General features: G+C 40.5%; 2 protein-coding genes, 1 non-coding gene and 1 pseudogene across 9 annotated transcripts in view; 1 reads left to right on the top strand and 3 right to left on the bottom strand.

Moving 5' to 3' along the window:
• HECTD1 (HECT domain E3 ubiquitin protein ligase 1) overlaps positions 1-20,947 on the bottom strand; it is a 94,541-nt gene extending 73,594 nt beyond the window's left edge. For 2 of the 7 annotated variants that reach the window (XM_023751541.1, XM_023751538.1), the window contains exon 1: positions 20,654-20,946. In XM_023751541.1, coding sequence (XP_023607309.1) covers positions 20,654-20,793 — 140 coding nt within the window. In that variant the 5' untranslated portion in view covers positions 20,794-20,946. Of the gene's footprint in view, positions 1-20,653 lie in introns of all 7 variants that reach the window. The other 5 variants (XM_023751539.1, XM_023751542.1, XM_023751537.1 and 2 more) reach the window with 4 other exon arrangements.
• On the bottom strand, positions 2,267-5,690 carry LOC102418947 (annotated as a pseudogene).
• On the top strand, positions 11,091-11,198 carry LOC111825355. The gene has a single exon (XR_002828516.1). It is a non-coding gene; the product is annotated as a U6 spliceosomal RNA (small nuclear RNA).
• Positions 20,789-22,492, bottom strand: part of LOC111825342 (40S ribosomal protein S10-1-like) — a 32,339-nt gene continuing 30,635 nt past the window's right edge. Inside the window, exons 2-3 of the mRNA XM_023751474.1 lie at positions 21,674-22,261; positions 20,789-20,925 (exon numbers count right to left, since the gene is read on the bottom strand). Coding sequence (XP_023607242.1) covers positions 20,804-20,925; positions 21,674-22,261 — 710 coding nt within the window. The 3' untranslated portion in view covers positions 20,789-20,803. The remainder of the gene's footprint in view (positions 20,926-21,673; positions 22,262-22,492) is intronic.

Genomic DNA, 22,492 nt, shown 5'->3' with positions numbered 1-22,492 from the left:
TGTTTCAGGAACCATCAAACACAACCTGTCCCAAACTAGACAAAATTTCCTTACCAAAAAAATATCACTTACTCCCTAAATTACCATCTACCAGGTTAGTCAGATTTTAAAAATCATAAAATTCTTCCAAATTTGTTTCTAAAATTTAAAATCCAGAACCCAATCTTGATGGTTTTATCTCCTAACTCTTTAGTATATGTCCCTTCCCTTGAATTTCAACCCTTATAATTTCTTACCTGGATAACTGCAACAGCTTCCTCTAGTCCATTCACTAGTCTATCACCAAAGTAATTTTTCTAAAACACAAATCTGAGACTGTCATATCTGGCTTAATTCCTCATTAGTTCCCTACTACCTTGAGGATAAAATCCAAATTCATCAGGATTACACATCTGGCCTGTGATCAGCCTCATTCATTGCCCTCTCTACCCCTTCACATACAAACACTCTACTCCTGCTTTACCAAACATTAGAAACTAGTGGCCTGGTGCACGGATTCGTGCACATTGAAATGAAATTAATTAGAAGGTGGCTGGCGGGGCGGGACTGGGTGAGACAGGTCGGACACACCCTGGAGCCAACCTCCCTCAGTACCTCCCTGGCATGATGGAGTGAGCAGGGTCCCTCTGGCAGGTGGGGTCCCTCGGCCTGGCCTGTGGGGATAGGGCCTAAACCGGCTCTACAACATCCCCCGAGGGGTCCCGGAGTGTGAGAGGGCACTCGGCAAAGTTGCTGTCGTACAGGGTGTGGAACGCAAACACAAGTGTGAAGTAAACCAGATTCGGGGCCAACAGTGCCCCAGCACCAATATAACCCACGGCCGAAGGTGGAATCGTGCAGCCCCAGGAGGAATTGGGCTCCCTCCTCTCTGGTTCTGGGGTGCATGCGGCACCTGAGAACCGCTGCTGCCAAGTCACTGCAGCTCGGCAGCTTCTGCGTTGAGCACCTGCTTCCTGGTGGTCAGTGCACGTTATAGAAACTGGTCAGATGGTGGGAGGGACACTCAGCATATTAGCCTTTTTTATATATATATATATATATATATATATATATATATATATAGAGAGAGAGAGAGAGAGAGAGAGAGATAATACTCATAATTCCCACCCGACTCTCAAGTTTCCAGATCCTTATGCCCTTGCACATGCCCTCTATATACCCCTTTCTCCTTTTTTTTCTTGTCTTTTCAAAGCAACTTTTAAATTTGTATTTTAAAAATCTATGAAGGCTCAGGTCAGAAAGTACCTCCTCTAGGAAGCCTGCCTTAGGCCAACCTCAGAGCATTCAGTGAATCCAATCTATCACAAGCAGCCAGTGTGGCTCAATTGGCTGAGCCTCCTCCCAAGCACCAAAAGGTTGCTAGTTCGATTCTCAGTCAGGGCACATGCCCAGGTTGTGAGCTCGATCCCTAGTAGGGGACGTGCAGGAGGCAGCAGATTGATGTCACATTGATGTCTCTCTCTCCTTTTCCCTTCCTCTCTCTAAAAATCAATTTTAAAATTTTTTTTTTAAAAAAGCATCCATCAAACTATATCATATTTTCCCATTTACCTGTCTCCTCCATGAAAACATGAGCTTCTTGACAGCAGGGTCTATAACTTATCTATCTTTGTTTTTCAACAACCAAGCCCAGTAATTATTACCTAATAGACACTCAAATATTTGATAAATACATGAAATAACCCATCTGAAGAAGTTGTTTAATAAGGAAAAAGATAATGGAATTAAGTACAAATAAATGAGTGCTATAATAGAAACCTAAAAGAAATAGGTTCATAAAAAGTTCTTAGATAGAAAGCTCAACTCAGGGGATTTGCAGAAAGAAAAACCTCACACAAAAAGTAGTAGTTCCAGTTAAATCAAGGATTCTCTGACTTCAGGAGTTATTGCAAGTATTTAAGATAATATAATATACGTAGTACAGTGCTCGGAACATAAAAGATGTTCAATAAATGATACCGTAGAAGTTGGCCAAGCAGGCAAGCTCCTGTACTCTAAGAAGAATGGCATGTGCAGCCTAGCTGGCGTGGCTCAGTGGTTGAGTGTCAACCTATGAACCAGGAGATCATGGTTTGATTCCCGGTCAGGGCACATGCCCGAGGTTGCAGGCTCGATCACCAGTAAGGGACATTCAGGAGGCATGCAATCAATTATTCTCTCTTATCATTGATGTTTCTATCCCTCTCTCCCTCTCCCTTCCTTTCTGAAATCAAAAAAAAAAAAAATACTTTTTAAAAAAAGAAAAGAATGGCATGTACAAAGGATGGAAGCTTGAAGAATTATGTGGCAGACTGTATTTTTCAAACAATATCCACATTATCTCCCATCCCACATCTCCATATATTCTTTTTTTATAGTGTGACTATGATACTCTTCCCATTGAGAGGGCCTATGTTCTCACCCCTTGAATCTGAACAGGTTTATGATTACAATGAAAGTGACCACTTTGTGAGTTCTAAAACTAAACCATAAACTAATAAAAGCTCCTACTGGCTTCTCTCAGGTCTCTTGCTCTTGAAACACAACAATCATGGTGTGAGGAAGTCCAAGTAGCCACATCACAAAGCCAGCAGGTGTTGCAACTAACAAACCCAGGAGAGATCCCAATTAGAAAAAGCCAGTATTCAGGGCATGTGAGAAAACAAGTCACCAGATGATTCCAGTGCCTAGTCATTAAGCTTTTTGTTATTTATAAGTAGGATCATACTATAAATAGTATCCTATAATTTGCTCATTTCTTCAATAGGTATGTTGTGACCACCTTTCCACATAAATATAAACAGACCTAGCTCTATTTTTCTAATTCTACATAGTATCCAATATAATGAATTGCCACACATTATTAGCCATTTAATTGGTTTCCAGTATTTTACTATTTGAAGCAATGCTGCAATAAACAATCCTTAAAAAAAAAAAAGTCACTGAGTACGGCTTCTTACTTTCCTTGCAAGAGCAAAAGGTTCTCTAAAATCCTTCAGCTACCAGTGAAATGATCAGACAGGGAAAAAACTTTAGATGGGAGTCTTCTCATCAAAAATAAATACAGTTGTATGGAGCTGCTCAAGATCTGAACCAAACTAAAAAAGGGAAGGCAGGGGCTGAAACATTATTTAACAACCCTCCAACCATGGGTCACTAGTGTTCTCAGGGAGGGGAAGACAGGAGGTCTGGCCACACCATCTCAGTGAAGGAAGCCACAGCTGTATCAGATCAGATCTCCTTTCGATGACATGCAGAATTGCACTTGTGACACTAGAGCTGTGTCAGAGGAGCAGGGTGGGAGGTTGTGGCAGAGCAGGACCTTAAGTTATAGCTCCTTTATCTGTTGAGAGCACTGCCAGCACAGAACCACTCGATCTGGGTCTTGTTGAAGGTATGGTTCAGAAGGATGATCTCCTGGGTCCAGTTGGAATGCTTGATGATGCATCTCAGGGGCTTGTCAGGGGCAAAGTCCTTCAGACCCTGGTCAACTTATCCACAGGGTGAATCTTGTTGTAGTCGGCTGGGTCAGCAAAGGTGAGGGGCAGCAGGTCCTGTTTCTTCAGGTTTGTTTCTTGGGTCCTCGCAAAGCTCTTAGTAATGATGGCCCGACCCCTAAGGTGACAGAGTTCCAGTTTTGCCATGCTCCTGGCTTGAGTCCTCACCATAGTTCTTGTCTCCAATCACCATCCACCGGATACCATGTTTCTTGTAGTAGCGGGCAGTGTCAAACTCCTGGGTGACGGCATTATACAAAGTGTTGGTCTCGCCATTTTTGATGTTGATGGCACCAATGAGCAAGTTGTTGGAGATGTCCAGGTGCCCACGGAACTTGAGCCAGCTGAGATGTGGTCAGTGGTACACTTCTCTTTGACTTAAGGATTTGCAGGTCTTCTAGGTCTTTGCCATCCAATTTGTCAAAAGGCTTAAAGAAGCTGGAGATGCTGGCTGGTGAGACACACCACCCACTGCCCACTGCTGTCCTTGGGATGGTGTTGGTAGGTGTCCTGCCCAGGGTCAAACTCTGCATGGGGAAGCGCATCCACATCCGGAGCCTCCAGCTTGAATTTCTTGCCATCCTTGCCTATCAGGAAGTCAGTCTCTGGGTTGAACTTCAGGGTGCCAGCAATGGCCAGTACTATGACAATCTCTAGGGACATGACAAAGACATGGGTCTCAGGGCTCACATCATCATGTCCCATGAAATTCCTATTATAGGAGGTGACGATTATGTTCTTCTCCCCTTCTTGATGTCCTTTCTGTCCCACTGGCCAATGCAGAGGCCACAGGCATTGGCCAGGACAAAGCCATCCACATCCTTCAGGACCTGTGCATAGCTGTCCCACCTTATGGTGGCACAGTTCTGCTCAGAGCCCAGTGTGATGGTGAACTGGGACTTGCTCTTGAGTCCATGGGCTAATGCCTGCTTGGCCACAGCTGCTGAACACCCATGTCCTCATAACTGGAGTTGGTGTAGCTGCCAATCAGACCCACTCTGATGTCCAATGGCCATATTTGCTTCTCTGTCACAGTTCCCACTTCTGCCACAGGATGAGCCAGGTTGGGGGTGAAAGGCCCACTGATGTGAAGCTTCAGCTTGTTCGGGTTAATGTCAATCACTTGGTCATAATGGCTACCAGGGTCAGGTACCAAGTGATCCTTGAATTCATCTTCAAGGTCGACAATGTTTGCCCAGCCTGTCTTGCTCAGATATTTTCTTCATCCTGTGGTTATAAGGAAGCACTGAAGTCCTGGCTCCAATTTCTGCACCCATGTTGCAGACTGTCACCATGCCAGAGCAGGATATGGAGTCTACGTCAGGCCCATGGTACTCCACAGTAGCACCAGTGCCTCCTTTAAAAACACATTGTTGGGTGAGGTCCAACCGGAGAGTGAGCCAATCAGCTTCATACCAATCACCCTGAGGCACTTCAGCCATGACGTTCACAACAGCAGCACCCAGACTCCAATGTAGATGCTCCCTCCCTCCCAAGCCACCACCATTGGGGTATGGAAATCAGTGCCAATCAGAAGAACCCCAGGGTATGCATTGTTTTCCAGAATAATCTGGGAATGATTTCAAAGACAGGCCACCAGAAGCCCACACCATATTTAGCACCTGCAGTTGCCAGGAAATTATACACTTCTTGGTTTATGTCTTTGGCCTGACACAGGTCTTTCTGGCCTCCAAGCTGGGCCTCAATCAGATGGTCATAGTGGATGGTGGACGGCATGGCTTTCTTGGGCAGCACGGCCATCTGGGCTGTGGCATCCTGCATGGCCATATGGATGGGCAACAGCCACAGGTATGTCTTGCCCTGCTCAATTTCCTGATTGGATGAGTCACCAGGTGTTCATACACAATCTTCTCAAAGAGGGTTAGAGGTGGTTTACTCTGCAGCTGGATAACCATGAGGCTGTAAGGCACCATTTTGTGCACTAACAAAGATGAGGTTGCATGCAACGAATAATCTTAAAATATATCTTTGCACAACTGCACCAGTGTTTATGAAGGAAAGATTCTCAGAAGTGTTTCTATGTGTACATTTTTAGTCTGACAGATATTATCAAACTTCTGAAGCTATACTAATGCATAATCCCACCAGGAGCATTTAGAGCAGCGGCTCTCAACCTGTGGGTCACGACCCCTTTGGGGGTCGAACGACCCTTTCACAGGGGTCGCCTAAGACCATCGGAAAACACATATATAATTACATATTGTTTTTGTGATTAATCACTATGCTTTAATTATGTTCAATTTGTAACAATGAAATTGGGGGTCACCACAACATGAGGAACTGTATTCAAGGGTCGCGGCATTAGGAAGGTTGAGAACCACTGATTTAGAGTATTTATCTCACCACTCCTAGGCCACTTAGAAAGATATTACCTTTAAATTTTTGCTAAATTGATAATTATTTCACTTCATTCCATAAAATTTGGCTGACTATGACAGGATTAACAAACTTTACAATTAAATACAGAAAAGTCAATCCCCACCAAGAAAATAAAAAAGAATCTAACATTGTATACACGTACACACAAATGCACACGCACACACACACAAAAGACTTCAAGATATAAAAAGTGTCTAATTACAATAGCAAAAGTTGGCCCAGCCAGCATGACTCAGTGGTTGAGCGTCGACCTATGGACCAGGAGATCACCGTTCAATTCCCGGTCAGGCCATATGCCCGGGTTGTAAGCTTGATCCCTAGTGTTTGGCATGCAGGAAACAGCCCATCAGTGATACTCTCTCATCATTGATATTTCTCTCTCTCTCTCCCTCTCCCCTCCTCTCCGAAATAAATATATATTAAAATAGCAAAAGTAAAAAATAAATACCAAAGTAAATTCAGTCAATCATTTTATTTCTGTATGCTTGGTACAGACTTTATTTCTGTATGAACATGTACTTGAGGCAGATACAAAACATAAAACTACCACTCTGGGCACATATAAACATCATTTTTTAATGTTCATTCAGATTTCTCTTAAAAGATAAAAATCAAAAGTTATTAACCTATTCATTCATGCTTGCAAGGAATAAAACCTTGTAAAATTATTTTCAATTAGATTTTCCTATACTCAACTCTAAAGTTCAAAACAGTAAAAAAACCACATGGTCCTCTACCAAAAACAGTACCATTTATATTAGTTAAAAGAAGGTAATCTTATACAAACATATTTGGCTAAAATTCTAAAAATAATTAAATATTATTTCAAACAGATAAAGGAAACTTTGATTTTCCCTTATTTATATGTTATTTTGAAGTCAATTCAAAAAATATGTTATCAGGCAATAATGTATATACAAAGGTGCTCACTGTGATATAACCTACAGATCTAATAATAAAGGCATGACTAAGTATATGACACATACATGATTACACAGGTTTTTAAAAACTGCTTACTAAGGACTTGCTATGATACAAATATACTTTAATAGAAATATCCTATCTAATAAAGAGGGAACATGCAAATTGACCATCACACCATCACAAAGATGGCGGTGCCCACAGAGGAGACGGGGTTTCCATAACACTAGATGGCTGAACCCACAGTGGAGGCCGAGTTCCTGTAACAAGCCTTAACGAGCAATCAGCAGGGACCGAGGTTGCGTGGCGGTGGGCCGGGGCAGGGAACCTGAGGCTGCGCACCCCCACCCGGTGGGGCTTGACATGGGACCTCAAGCTGCGCCTCCCGTACCGGCACCAGGCCAGGGGACCTCAGGCCGTGCCCCCCGGCCCAGTGCCAGGCCGGGGGACCAGAGGCTGCTCCCCCGACCCAGCAGGGCTTGACAGGGGACCTCAGACCACGTCCTCCCAAAAACCAGTGTGGCTTGAAGAAGGAACCTCAGGCCGTGCCCCCCCCCCCCCCGCCCAGCAGGCCTTGACAGGGGACCTCAACATGCACCCCCCGCCCCAGTGCTGGGCCAGGGGACCTCAGACTGCTCCCCCCACCCAGGGCCAGGGGACCTGAGGCTGTACCCCCCGCTCAGAGGGAGTTGACAGGGGATCTCACACTGCGCCCCCCACCCGGCGGGGCTTGATGGGGGATCTCAGGCTGTGTCTCCCGCCCAGTGGGGCTTGACAGGGGACCTCAAGGCACACCCCCCTGCCCCAGCGCCGGGCCGGGGGACCTGAGGATGCACCCCCCACCCAGCAGAGCTTGACGGGGAACCTGAGGATGCACCCTCTGCCCGGTGCCGGGCCAGAGTACCTGAGGCTGCGCCCCCCGCCCTGTGGGGCTTGACAAGGGAGGGGCCGGCTGGGTCTGGATCTCGTGCGATTTTGAGTCCCCGTGAATGGGTGGGGACTTGACTCTGGGTCCCGTGGTGTGTGCCCCAGACTCTGACAGGAGGAAGATTTTCATATACATTTTACTAATTTTCTTTCATCTCTGACACTTCTATTATAGAGAAAGGGCAAATAGCAATATTAAAAATATTTCTTCTAATTAATCCCCTTTTAATGTGCACAAATTTCATGCACCTTTTCTTAGGTAAAAGAAAAGGAAAAAAAAGAATATCCATTATGGTGTTTTATCATGAGAGAAAAAACTAGAGCAAAAAGGTAAAATGGCTAACTTCTAGATTGTGCAATTAGAGATAATTTTCATTCTCTAAACTTTGATTTTTCCAAATTTTGAAACAAACGTATTTTGTAACTCCAAAAAAATAAATGTAAAATTTAGAGCTCGTCCTAGAGTAAGCTGGTTACAGCCTGTCTTTCCCAAAGATTATAACCAAAAACCCTGGACAGAACACAAAAAATAACTGAGGACTCTGAATAGTAAACAACAGCAGATGGATTGGGGAAGGAAGTCAAAACAAGTAACGATCCTTGACGGAAGTGAGTTAAAGGGTGTTTTTTCCTCTCCTCTTTTCTTTTCCAGTTTTGGGACTTGGGATAGGCCAAGTCCCAAAACTATCTAGTAGGAGCACAAACAAAAAACTAAAAGGACCAAGAAAAGGGGCCTCTGTAAACCAGAGGATGAGGGGACAAATTCCTGGGAGTTTTTTTCTTCCCAGCCTGGCCCCAAGCCAGCCCCAAGTGTAAGCCCCATAGAAAACTTAGTGGCACATGCACAGTCCAGTGGAGGTGCCACAGCATATAAGGCCCAGGAAGACTGAGTACTAAGAAAAGGAACCCATGCCCTAGCCGGTGTTGCTCAGTTGGTTGGGCGTCGTCCAGTGCACTGAAAGGTTACTGGTTTAATTCCTGGTCAGGCACATGTCTGGACTGTGGGTGCCATCCCTGGTAGGGGGGTATGCAGGAGGCAACCAATCGATGTTATGCTCTCACATCAATGTTTCTCTCTCCCTCTCCCTTCTCTCTCTAAAAATCAATAATCTTTTACAAAACAAAAAAATAAACATCTGTGAGTCAAAAAAGCATGAGAGGAATCCTATCATTTTCTTCTCTTTTCTCTCATTACTTTCACCTCCAGGGCAGTCCCAGTCCCAGAAATTGTATGACAGCACAAGAGGAAAGAAGGGAAAACAGTGAAGAGAAAGTGTGGCTAAAATCCAAGAGAGCCCCAGCTTTTTGGCTAGAACACTAGGTAATAAAAGGTTTCTGGAAGCCAAATGATAAGGGAAGACTTGGGGAGGAAAAAGCTACAAAAAGGACCCCTGACACAAGTCCCAAGCTCACCTCTCAGCTGCACATATGTAGAAAAGAGCTAATGACTTTAACAACAGAACTATGACATAATCCACCACCCAAGTCCCAGACTAAACTCTAAGTGACACATGCAGAATAGACCCAAACATCCTAACAAAGGGTTTTGAAACCAATGACATTCGAACCACCTACCACCCACAGAGGGCAAGACAGAACTTGCAGTCTAATCTACCCAGGTTGACTGCATGCCACAACAAAAATCAACATTCTCTAGAGAATTTTTATAAAATCCAGAGTCTCACAATTCTAAATGTCTAGGATAAAATCCAAAATATCTTAAGATACAATGAATCAGTACAATGTGATCTGTCCAACTCAAAAAGAAAGATAGTCAACAAATGTTAAGATTGAGACAACATAAATGCTAAAATTATCAGAGAGAACTCTAAATCAGCTATTATAACTATATTCCATGAGGTAAATAACATTTTTTAAATGATTGAAAACAGACATTTTCCAGGAGAGAAATAAAAAGTGTGAAAAACAATCAAGTGAAAATTTGAGAAATGACAAATACAATATGGGGTGGAGAGGGGATTCACTGGATGGTCTCAAGAGTGGAATGAAGATGACACAATCAGGAAACTTCAACATAAATCAATAAAAACTACCCAATTTGAAGAATAGAGAAAAAAAGATTGGGGGGCAAATGAAACAGAATGTTAGCGACCTAAGAGAAGATATTAAAAAGTGTAACATTTGTGCCACTAGAGTCCCAGAAAGGAGAAAAAAATTGGTCCAGAAAATAGATTTGAAGAAGTAACCCCCCAAATTTGATGAAATACAGATTCAAGAAAATCAGCAACCTCAAATATACAACAAATGCAAACACAACCTTGCACAGACAAATCATAATCAAACTGCAAAAAATCTTGAAAGCAGCAAGAGGAAAAACAACACAAAAAAACAAAGATTAGAATGAATGCAGATTTATTATCAGAAACCATAGCCCTAGCCGGAGGACTGAAAGGTCCCGGGTTCGCTTCTCGTCAAGGGTGCATGCCTGGGTTGCGGATTCGATCCCAGTGTGGGGTGTGCAGGAGGCAGCTGATCAATGACTCTCTCTCATTATTGATGTTTCTCTCTCTCCTTCTCCCTTCCTCTCTGAAATCAATAAAAATATATTTAAAAAGAAACCATAAAGGCCAGAAGACAGTGGAATATCTTAAAACTCTAGAAAAACTGCCACCCCAGAATTCTATATCCAGCAAAAATATCTTCACAGCATTAAGGCAAAATAAAGACATTTTCAGATGGAAAAAAAAAAAAAACACTAAGAATTCATCACTAGCAGCCTTCCCCTAAAAGAAATGCTAAAGAAAGTTCTTCAGGATGAAAGAAAGTAATACCAGAGAGATACATGGAACTTCAGGAATAAAAGAAGAGCAACAGAAATGATAAATATCAAGGTAATGTAATAGGTTATTTTTCTCCTATTAAACTGACTACTGAAAGCAAAAATTATAACACTATATCTTCAGATTTTCAATGTATGTAGAGTTAATAAATATGACAACTATAACATAAAGGGAGAGAGGATAGAGAGCTACACACTTGTAAGTCTTCTTCATTTTACTTTAAACAGTAAGATATTAGCTCTAAATTAATTGTAATCCCTAGAGCAATCACTAAAAAATAGAGACAGCCCTATCTGGTTTGGCTCAGTGAATAGAGCATCAGTCTGCAGACTGAAGGGTCCCAGGTTCGATTCCCGTCAAGGGCATGTACCTTGGTTGCCAGCACATCCCCAGTAGGAGGTGTGCAGGAGGCAGCTGATTAATGTTTCTCTCTCATTGACATTTCTAACTCTCTATCCCTCTCCCTTCCTCTCTGTAAAAAATCAATAAAATATATTTTAAAAAATAGACAAAACAGACAAAAAATGTAAATTAAATAAAATATTCAAATAATGCAAAAGGCAGAGTGCTAGCATCAGCAGCACATATACTAAATACTGGAATGATACAGAGAAGATTAGCATGGCCCCTGCGCAAGAATGACATTCAAATTTGTAAAGTGTTTCATATTTTTAAAAAAGAGAAAAAAAAGGCAAGACAGAGGAAACAGAGAAACAAATAAGCAAACAAACAAACAAAAACAGAACAGCAAAAAAGAAAAGTAATAATATAACATTAGACATGTATCCGAACATACCAAAAATTACATTAAATGAAAATGGTGTAAACTCACCAATTCAAAACCAACTGTCAGGTTGCATTAAAAACAACAACAACAACAAGCCTTGGCCCATGTGGCTCAGTTGGTTGGGCGTTGTCCAGTGCACAGAAAGTCACCAATTCAATTCCCAAGCCCAGGTTGTGGGTTCCATGCCCAATTAGGGTGCATGCAAGAGGCAACGAATCAATGTTTCTCTCTCACCTCTCTCTCTCTCTCTCTCTCTCTCTCTCTCTCTCTCTCTCTCTCCCCCCCTCCCTCCCTTCCTCTCTTTCTAAAATCAATAAAAACATTTTTTTAAAAAGAAAAGATTAACACACACACAAGCCAGCAGTATACTGTCTACAAGAAACCCACATTATATATAATGATATAAATTGGTTAAAACTAAAGGCTGGAAAAAGATATACCAAACACTTTCAAAAGAAAGCCTGAGCCCAGCCAGTGTGGCTCAGTTAGTTGGCTGAGTGTTGTCTCGTGCACCAGGAGGTCACTGGCTCAATTCCCAGTCAGGGCACATGCCCAGGTTTCGGGCTCGATCCCCAGTAGGAGTGGGGCATGAAGGAGGCAGCCCATCAATGTTTCTATTTCTCCCTCTCCCTTCCTCTCTCTGAAATCAATAAAAAGAAAAAAAGCCTGTGTGGCTATATTTATATCAGACAAAGTAAACTTAAGAATAAGGAAAATTATTTGGGATAAAGAGGGATGTTACCTAATGATAAAATCCTAAAATTAACTAACAGGCCTTCAAAATATATGATACTAGGCCCTGGCCGGGTAGCTCAGTTGGTTAAAGCATCGTCACGATAGGCCAACGTTGTGGGTTCAATCCCCGGCAGGGCACATACAAGAAGCAACCAATGAATGCATAAATAAGTGGAACAACAAATCGATATCTCTCTCCTTCTCTCTCTCTCTCCCTTCCTCTTTCTCTCTAAAATAAATAAATTAAAAAAAATATATGATGCAAAAACTGGGAGAACTGATGAGTAATAGATAAGACTACAATTATAATTGGAGACTTCAACACCTCTCAATAACCTATCAAACAAAACAGAAAACTACTGAGGATATACATTGAACAACACTATCAATAAACTTCACTTAATCTGACACTTGCAGAACATCCCACCAAACAAGCAAAATATACCTTCTTCTCAACTGCATGTGAACCATTCGCCAAAAATAGACCACATCAAGGACCATAAAACAAACCTTAACAAATTTAAAATAATTAAATTATATGAAGTATGTTCTCTGACCACAATAGTAACATAGAATTATCTGTGAAACCCCCAAATATTTGGAAATTTAGCAACACACTTCTAAATAACCAAAGGGTAAAAAAGAAAGTTTCAAAGAAAATTGTAAAGTATTTTGAACCAAATGAAAATATACATCAATTAAAGCAGAAAAGAGAAATTTATAGTACTAAATGGTTATATTAGAAAAGATCTCAAATCACTGACATCAACTTCCACCTAAAAAATTAGAAAAAAGAGCAAATTAAACCCAACCAACACAGAATAATAAAGAGCAGAAATCAATGCTTAAAACAGAAAAACAGAGAAAAATGAATGAAACCAAAAGCTGATTCTTTGACAAGATAAATAAATTTGATAAATCTCTAGCCAGATTGATCAAAAGATAAAAATCAGCAATATCAAGATGAAAAGGAGAATTATCACCAGAGACTGTACAAATATCCAAAGGATAAAAAGGAATACTACAAACAACTCTATGACCATAAATTTTAATTTATATTAAATAGGCCAATTCCTTGAAAGACATAGTATTACAATTTACTTAAGAATTAATTAACCTGAACAGTCCTCTATTACAGAAAATAAATTAGTAGTAGAGACCTTCAAACATATCAATTTAATCTCTTATGGTTTATGTTTTTAAGATATATTTTTATTGATTTCAGAGAGGAAGGAAGAGGAAGAGAGAAATAGAAAACATCAATGTGCCCTGGCCGGCTTGGCTCAGTGGATAGAGCGTCAGCCTGCGGACCGATGGGTCCCAGGTTCGATTCTGGCCAAGAGCACATGCCTGGGTTTCGGGCTCGATCCCCAGTGGGGGATGTGCAGGAGGCAGCCGATCAATGATTCTCTCTCATCATTGATGTTTCTATCTCTCTCTCCTCCCTTCCTCTCTGAAATCAATAAAGAAATATATTTTTTTAAAAAAAGAAAAGAAAACATCAATGATGAGAAAGAACCATTAATCAGCTGCCTCCTGCACATCCCACACTGGGGATAGAGGCCACAACCCAGACATGTGCTCTTGACCGGAATCGAACCCATTCAGTCCAAAGGCCAACACTCTACCCACTGAGCCAAACCAGCTATGGCTGGTCTATGCTTTTGGTGTTCATTCAAGAAATATTTGCCTAACCGAGAGTCACAAAAGGATTTCTCCTATGTTTTCTTCTAGAAGTTTTATTGTTTTAAGTTTTAAATTTAGGTTTATGATTCATTTTTAGTGTATTTTTTGTATACAATATAGAGTATGGATCAAAGTTATTTTTTTCTTTTTTGCATATGGACAAGCAATTGTCCAGCCCTATTAAAAAAGCATCTTTTATCCACTTAACTGCCTTTGCACCTTTGTTGAAATAAGTTCTCGATGTATGTGTGAATCTATTCCTGAGTTCTATTTCATTGGTCCATTTATCTTTACACCAATACCACATTGTTTTGATTACTATAGCTGTATAATAAGAACTGAAATACAGTAGCATTACTTCTCCAATTTTATTCTTTACCAAAATTGTTTTGGCTAGTCTAGGTAGATTGTATTTCCATATGAATTTTGAAATGAGTTTGTCAATTCTCCATCTTGTCAGACTTATCTGTATAATTTTAGAAGAAATGAAAACTCATATTTACACAGAAATCTGTATGCTAATATTTATATCAACTTTAGTTACATCTTCATCAAAGCCAGAAAAACCTAAATGTCCTTCAAGAGGTGAGTGGATAAACCATATATGATACCTGCATAAAATGGAATACTACTCAGAAATGAAAGGAAAGGAACTATTATACACACAGCAACACAAATTACTCAAATGTAAATTACTACATGAAAGAAGCCGGACTCATAAGGCTACAGACTATATGTATGATTCCATTTATATGACACTAGAGGCCCAGTGCACAAAATTCTTGGGGGGGGGGGGGGGGCGCCTCAGCCCATCCTGCAACCCCTCACAATCTGGGACCGCTGGCTCCTAACTGCTCTCCTGCCTGCCTGCCTGCCTGATCGCGCCTAACCACTCTGCCTGCCTGCCTGATTCGCCCCTAACTGCTCACCTGGCTGCCTGATCACCCCTAACTACCTCTGCCTCGGCCCCCGCCACTGTGGCTTCGTCCAGAAGGTCGTTCAACTGTCTGGTCTAATTAGCATATTATACTTTTATTAGTATAGATTCTGAAAAAGTCAAAACTACAGCAACAGAGAACAGACCACTGGATGCCAGGTACTGAGGCTACAGGAGGGCTTAACTTCAAAGAGATGGTTCCAAAATATAAGATGGCGCGTTAAAATGCCTATATCTTTTGAAGTATGAGGTTCGATTGAAATGAAATATTTGGTAATACGCAGTTACAATCGGCCCGAGTTTACACGTTTCCCGCACTCCACCGCAAATCTATATGAACCGAGTTTAAGACGGCTCCCGCGGAGTACGCGCAATTCACGCGAGCCGACTTAACTCGTTTCCCGCAACCCAAGTGTTAAAAGCAGCAAGAGAAAAACTATCAGTTACCTACAAGGGAGTACCCATACGAATGTCAGCTGATTTCTCAACAGAAACTTTGCAGGCCAGAAGGGAGTGGCAAGAAATATTCAAAGTCATGAATGCCAAGAACCTACACCAAGATTACTTTATCCAGCAAAGCTATCATTCAGAATTGAAGGTCAGATAAAGAGCTTCACAGATAAGGAAAAGCTAAAGGAGTTCATCACCACCACACCAGTATTATATGAAATGCTGAAAGGTATCCTTTAAGAAGAGGAAGAAGAAGAAAAAGGTAAAGATACAAATTATGAACAACAAATACACATCTATCAACAAGTGAATCTGAAAATCAAGTGAATAAATAATCTGATGAACAGAATGAACTGGTGATTATAATAGAATCAGGGGCATAGAAAGGGAATGGACTGACTATTCTTGGGGAGGGGAAGGGGTGTGGGGGATGCAGGAAGAGACTGGACAAAAATCTCGAACTTATGAATGAGGACAGTGGGTGGGGAGTGAGGGCGGAGGGTGGGGTGGGAACTTGGTGGAGGGGAGTTATGATGGGAAAAAAAGAGGAACAAATGTAATAATCTGAACAATAAAGATTTAATAAAAAAAAAAAAGAAAATGTAAAATATAGAGAAGCAAATACAGAACGAAAAGTACCTATACTAGATAATATCCTCCAAAACCCGATAAATAATGATCTTTTTTGGAATTCCTCTAATAAAATATCTTCAAGCATGAAATGCTCAAAAAAAAAAGAAATTTAACTTTCTTAAAATAAAAGAAGTTATCACAGCAGCAATATTTTACTGAGTACAGTCTTAAAAATGGGCACTTCTCTATTAACAACTAAAATTTTTTTAACTGTAACAGATTAATAAATTTGGCTTCTTGAAGATAATAATACCTTTTCATCCATTTCATCTTTTATTCTATTACTGCCCCTACTCCGGGCCTTGATGCTCTCTGCATTGCTTAAAAATAACTACTGGCACAGCAGTTGAAAGTTATGGTCTTTCCTCACAAAGATAGAGGAATAAGTCAAACTCCAATATGTAGACTTGCTTTTAGCCAATTAAAATATACCACAAACCAAATCGCAGTTCATTCAACAAATATCTATCGAATGCCTTTTTATGCCAAAAACTGTGCTAGGGAGTAGAATACAAAGATGACTAAGACAGTGCTGGGGCTCCAAGGAACTCAAAGGTCTAATAACAAAGCCAACAAATAGGCAAAGTATACATATATATTGTTATAAATTTTATGCGGTTGGTTTTTTGCATCTTAAAGGTGACAGGCACTTTGGTTAACTTAACGAAAGCTCACTGAAGCTCATTATTTATTGGCTACCTAGAGAGAGAATGTTTCTCATCATCCAGCATTTCTCTCTGCTGTCCACTGCAATGAAGCACACACTGTACACAGTTGTCTATAGAAATTCACTTATTTAACTTTTCAGGATTATATATATTTGATTATATATGAGAATCAACATTCTCAAATCGGGGAAAAACAGTTGCAGGGCTGATCAACGAAAATGATTTCACTTCCTTATTACTCTGCCATTGGGTAGAAGAAAACAAGAATCAATATGGAAAAGGCAAGTACATTAATATGGGGGGAGGGGGGAGTAGGGAAAATACATATTGATGCTATCACTGTTTCTTACAGAGAAGAATACAACTTTCCTCCTCCTGCATACTCCCCAACTAGTTTCATGACTCACAAATACCTTAACAAAGGCACTTTTAGGCATAAGTGAAAAACAGGTACAATATAAAGAATTTTTTTCAATCTGTTCAATATATGGATAGTAGCTATTGTGTATGCCAGGCACTATACTTCGCAATGGAAAAACAAAAGTAGTAGCAGTAGTATATGAAAATGCAGGAGAGGACTTCGAGGGGTATAAATGTTATCCATTAGGTAAAGAAGCCAAAAGATTTTGTAAAAGAGAGTGGCACAATCAAATCAATAGTTTAAGAATGTAACTCTGGGTATAACTTAGAGGCAGGGATATCAGCTTTGAAGCTACTAGCACTATATGAGTATAATAATTTCCCCATATCAACCCTACATATTATTCTTTTTACTTTTACTGATTTTTAGAGTGAGGAAGGGAAGGGGGAACGAGAGAAGCAATGATTTGTTGTTCCACTTATATATGCATTCATTGGTTGATTCTTGTATGTGTCTGGGCAGGGATCAAACCTGCAACCTTGGTATGTCGGGAGGACTAGATATTATTCTTTTTAATCTCCTTCTTCAGGAGGAAAAATAGATGTCATCAGACAGAAATCCCATCAACTTTTTACCATCAAACCTAAAACATCTACATCTAACCCCTCCATCTTCCCGGTTTTACAGCAGGAGAAGTTTTAAAACTTCTCTCCCCAGCAGTGGATCAGAGCTTTGCTACACAATGTGGGAATTTTCAAACCAACAGCTTCAGCCTTACCTGGTAGCACATTAGAAATGCAGAATATCAGACACCACACCAGACCAACTAAATCACAATTTGCAGCTTAACAAGATCCCCCAGGTGACTCACATTATGCATATTAAAGTTTTAAAAGCACTGCTCCTGACAAGAGCCAATTCTCTCCCGGTTTTTTGTTGTTGTTGTATTTTTTTATTTTTTTCAGAATCCTTACACTACGGATTATCCATTTTTTTCTCCTATCACTTTGACATTTAAAAGAAAAAGCCCACACTCCCATTCCAATCCAACTTCTCAAAAAAGTTTTTCGCATTCTGTCTCCATTTCTTCACTTTCTACTTACTCCTCAACCCATTCGGATCTGTCCTTCATCACCATTCCACTCCGAGTCCTCATTAAGATCAATGATCTTGAGAATGTTGCTAAATCCAAAGGACACCTTTTAGTCTTCAACCCTACTTGACCTCTCTCACCATATTCAACACAATTGTCCTTTCTCTTCTTGAATCATTTCTTTCCTGTGCTGGCATGTAAACGAATGATGCAAAAACAATCTGTAATAATAAAAGCATAATATGCTAATTGGACCGGACGTCCTTCCAGACAAAGCTGGGGCTGTGAGGGAAGCCTGGGTCCCGGCTGCCATCAGGCACCTGGGGGAAGGCCTACTCTTGCACAAATTTCATGCATCAGGCCTCTAGTGGTGGATAAAACTGTTGGTGCTTTAGTATGAATCAAGGTAGTGGCACTAAACTGTACTACAAGTTCTGGCATGGAAATTTTTAAAAACCAACTTTACTATAGAATAACATTGGTGAAGCAAAAGAAATCATTAATGTCACTAATCGCAAACCTTGAATACATTTTTTTAATATTCTACTTAAGGAAATGGGACGAAAGTATCAAGTACTTCTGCATACCAAAGAATGATGGTTGTGTCAAGGAAAAGTACTTGTACAACCTTTGGAGAGCCCAGCTCGCCACTTTTTTCATGCAACATCATTTTTACTTCAAAGAACTTCAAACTGTGGTTATGTAGACTTGGATATCTGGCAAACATTTTCTCAAAAATTAATGAAGTTAAGCCTTCCATTTCAAGGAAAACAATTTGACTATTTGTTGCCACTGATAATATTCAAGTATTCAAGCAAAAATTACAATTTGGGGAAACTTGTGTCTGCCACTGTGACACTCCCCAATATTTAAAGATTCTGGCCGAAACCGGTTTGGCTCAGTGGATAGAGCGTCGGCTTTCGGACTGAAAGGTCCCAGGTTCGATTCCGGTCAAGGGCATGTACCCAGTAGGAGATGTGCAGGAGGCAGCTGATCGATGTTTCTCTCTCATCGATGTTTCTAACTCTCTATCTCTCTCCCTTCCTCTCTGTAGAAAATCAATAAAATATATTTAAAAATAAATAAATAAATAAAGATTCTGATGAAATCAGTAGTCATATCAGCAAATGTGTTTTTGATATTTTGGATGACATATGTCAATTTAGGATATCTGTCTAACTCAGTAGACCAATATTTTTCACATGACCAGTAAGTGTATGACTTTACAAACTTAAACATGGGTTAAAAATCCACTCAATGTACAAGACAGACCAATAGATTTTAATGTAACAGTATGAAAAGTTCATTGATATGATTTCAGAATCCACATTTTAACCCTTAAGAGACTATTATTTGCCCAGTTCTGGTATGATATCAAAGGAGAATATCTATTGATGTAAAAAAAATCATTACAACATTCCTCTTTTTTTTCAACTACATATATAGATGGTTTTTTCATATATTTTAATCAAAACAACATAATGCAACAAATTGAATGCAGAAGCAGATATAAGAATCCAGCCAAATCCAAACTCATGACCTCAGTCCCTCAAAACATGGTCCTCTGTTCCAGTGTTCTCTCTCACTGAATGGCATCATCCATTGTAACCTGAATCATCCATGTTACCTCCTTTTTCACTCTCATATTCAACAAGTCCTATTTTACCTCCTAAATGTGTCTCCAATCTATCCACTTATTTATACTTTTATTACAGCAATCCTTTCTCTGACTCATAACCTAACAAGTCTACAAGCATTTGTCTTCAACTATTCTCCATAAAGCAGGTTATGTTTTTAAAAGAAAAATTTAATCACATCTCTCTTTCATTGCACTTCCCATCGCCTTGAGACAAAACCAAAAGCTTAGCATCCACTAAAGACCCCATGTGATATTGACCCTACCTCAACCCAGCTCTCCAGCAACTTTTCCTTGCCCCAGTCACATTAGCTTTTTCCAAGTTCCTCAGCTGAGGATTATTAGTTACTCACTTAGTAATTCATCTTCAATAATTATTCATTCAAAAATGAAGGCAATTAAAAATGCGTTATCATTTTAATAATACAGTATTTATCCCCACTTCAAAGAAATTAAGACAATTATATCAAATTTTACATCAACATCTCAAATATTTTCTATTAACTACCTCAAAATGGTATTAAAACAGCGTTCAGAAGAAAAACATGGCATTAATGGCTACTCTAATAATGAATTCTCTTTTACATTTTTGCATAAATTCTACATTTTAACCTCTGAATAAAATTGTTTAAACTGTCCAAACTTCATAATCTGTTTCTTCTATTCCAAAAAGTATGCCATATGGGTAACATCCAATTTATACCCTCCAAAACTGAAATTTACAAGGCAATGGTTTGCTGTAACAAAAGTAAGATGTCATGTGACTTAATACTTACAAAAAATTGGCAGTTATAAACATATGCTCATTATCATCTACATTTTCATATCGATTTCTAGTTAATTTCTTGGTACAGGCATAGTTACCTTCAAGTACCTGTATTTTAGCAGTTCATAACATATTTTGAAAATGAATCAACCAAGCTATGGTTAAAAATGTATTCCCTACTTATCCCTATTCATTCAACAAACACATATTTGTGTCATCACAATTATCATTACTCGACTTACTACACAGAAAAGTGTAAATGCAAAACTTTTTAAAAGGTAGCTTTAAAATTCTAAACAAACTGAAGTCAGCAAATAGTTGAAAACAGATGTCACTACAGCAACCCCAAAGGAAGATGATGAAGTGATGTACTTACGTTTCAAAACATCGATCCACGTTGTCAGACATCAGAAGCAGCATGCAGAGCTGTTCAAGTGCTATTAGTTGCATGTCCCTTTCATCTCCCTGTCCCATCTGTAGCCATTCCAGCAATGTGTCTGGATCCACATCTGCCATGTTTTCTTTTTTAAGCCTCTTTGCTTAAATTAAAAAAGGGGGGAAATTCCTTTAAATGTCCAGGATTGATCAGTTTGGGGTTTAAAATTTTTTCCTTTGCATCAGTGGGAACCAAATTTTCATGGTGTCCTCCTAGAAATTAGAAAAGACTCGTAAGTTATGTTTTTTTAACATAGTGCTTAGTGCACATAGTGCTTAGTGCTTTCAACTTTCCTTATTCCTCGGATTTAACGTTCATATAGCATACTAAATAAAACCCAGTTTTGCACAAGAGTATAAGCTGATTAGGTTTCGGCTTAACTGGAAACCAGAGCTCTTTGTCAAAGTCAAACAAGCTTCGGATCCCACTACTGCTATCGCTAACGTTTGTGCCAAAAGGCAAAGAACACCTTACTAAAGGTTCTTTTTTTTATTTTCCAGCGAACTTCTTTCCCACCCACCCCCCTCCCTCCACCCAAAACTGATCTTCAGATAAGGTTAGATTCGGACTCTAAGCACTTTGAACCATTACCCTCCAAATTAAGTTTCTGCTTTAAAATCACCTCTCAATTCACAAATTTGGCTGACTTCTCAATTTACCCACTACTATTCGTAAGATGTCCAAATACAAACGGCAATTACGTGCAAGATGCACCTACGAATACAGACTCGGTTAGGAATTTTGGCAGTCTTGTCAACTGCTCTTAAAAGTTTAAAAAGAAACGCTAGAAGTAAATACAACGAACTAAAACAGTACGATGAGAATATAGGCCCATCTAAGCACCTCTTTCCCCATCCCCACAGAATGGAGCAGTTGGTGAAAACAAACACACACACACACACACACACACACACACACACACACACACACGGGAACCTGCTCCAAAAGGAAAGTCATTACCAAAGCCTGTAAGCGCCCTAATGGAGGGCAGCTCTGGGTCCCACGTAAGCCAGAGCTGCAGGTGTGCGAACCCCGAGGCGGGCCCGGGTGGGCACCCATCGGCGGAGAACGGCAGGGACGGCCGACCCAGCTCCCGAGCGCAGCAAACCCCGCTGGGTGAGCTCCCGTGACTCGGCGGGGAGCCTGGAGGGGCGGCAGCAAAGCCTCCGCGCCCGAGACGAGGCCCCAGACAGGACGGCGCGTCCCGGGGAGCGGCGCCCAGAACTCCCGCGGCCTGGCGGGTCGTCCCCGGCGTGGCCGGGCAGCGAAGCCCTCTGAAGGGCAAGGCGGAGAAAGGGGGGGCGCCTTGGGCTCCGGCTCGGGCAAGCGGGGCTTCCGCCGCCCGGAAGAAAAACAAAGGGTCCAAGCGGGTGAGTCGGCAGGAGCCCCGCCGACCTCGCCAGGGGCCGGGGTCTCGCTCCCGGCCGCCGCCCGGCTTCCTGATCTCGGCCCCGAAGCCTCGCTCTTCCGACCGCCCAGATCGTTCCCGCTTCCTCTTCCCTCCTGCTCTCACCTGGCCTCTTAGTCTTAAACCTCTCCTGTTTAGCTCTTTTTTTTTTTTTTTTTTTTTTTTTTTTTTTCTTTTTTCGTCTTTTTTTTTTTTTTTTTTTTTTTTCTTTTCTTTCCTATGATTTTTTTGTAAAGTGATACTAAAGTTCAATGATTTTCCTGGTCTTTTTTTTTTTTTTTTTTTGTGTTGAAAAAAAAAAATTTTTTTTTTTTTTTTTTTTTTTTTTTTTTTTTTTTTTTTTTTTTTTTTTTTTTTTTTTTTTTTTTTTT

The sequence above is a fragment of the Myotis lucifugus genome, unplaced genomic scaffold (genome assembly GCF_000147115.1).
Source record: "Myotis lucifugus unplaced genomic scaffold, Myoluc2.0 scaffold_22, whole genome shotgun sequence".
Taxonomy (NCBI): Eukaryota; Metazoa; Chordata; class Mammalia; order Chiroptera; family Vespertilionidae; genus Myotis; species Myotis lucifugus.
The sequence above is the reverse complement of the archived record's forward strand: the minus strand, read 5'-3'. Positions and strand labels throughout refer to the sequence as shown.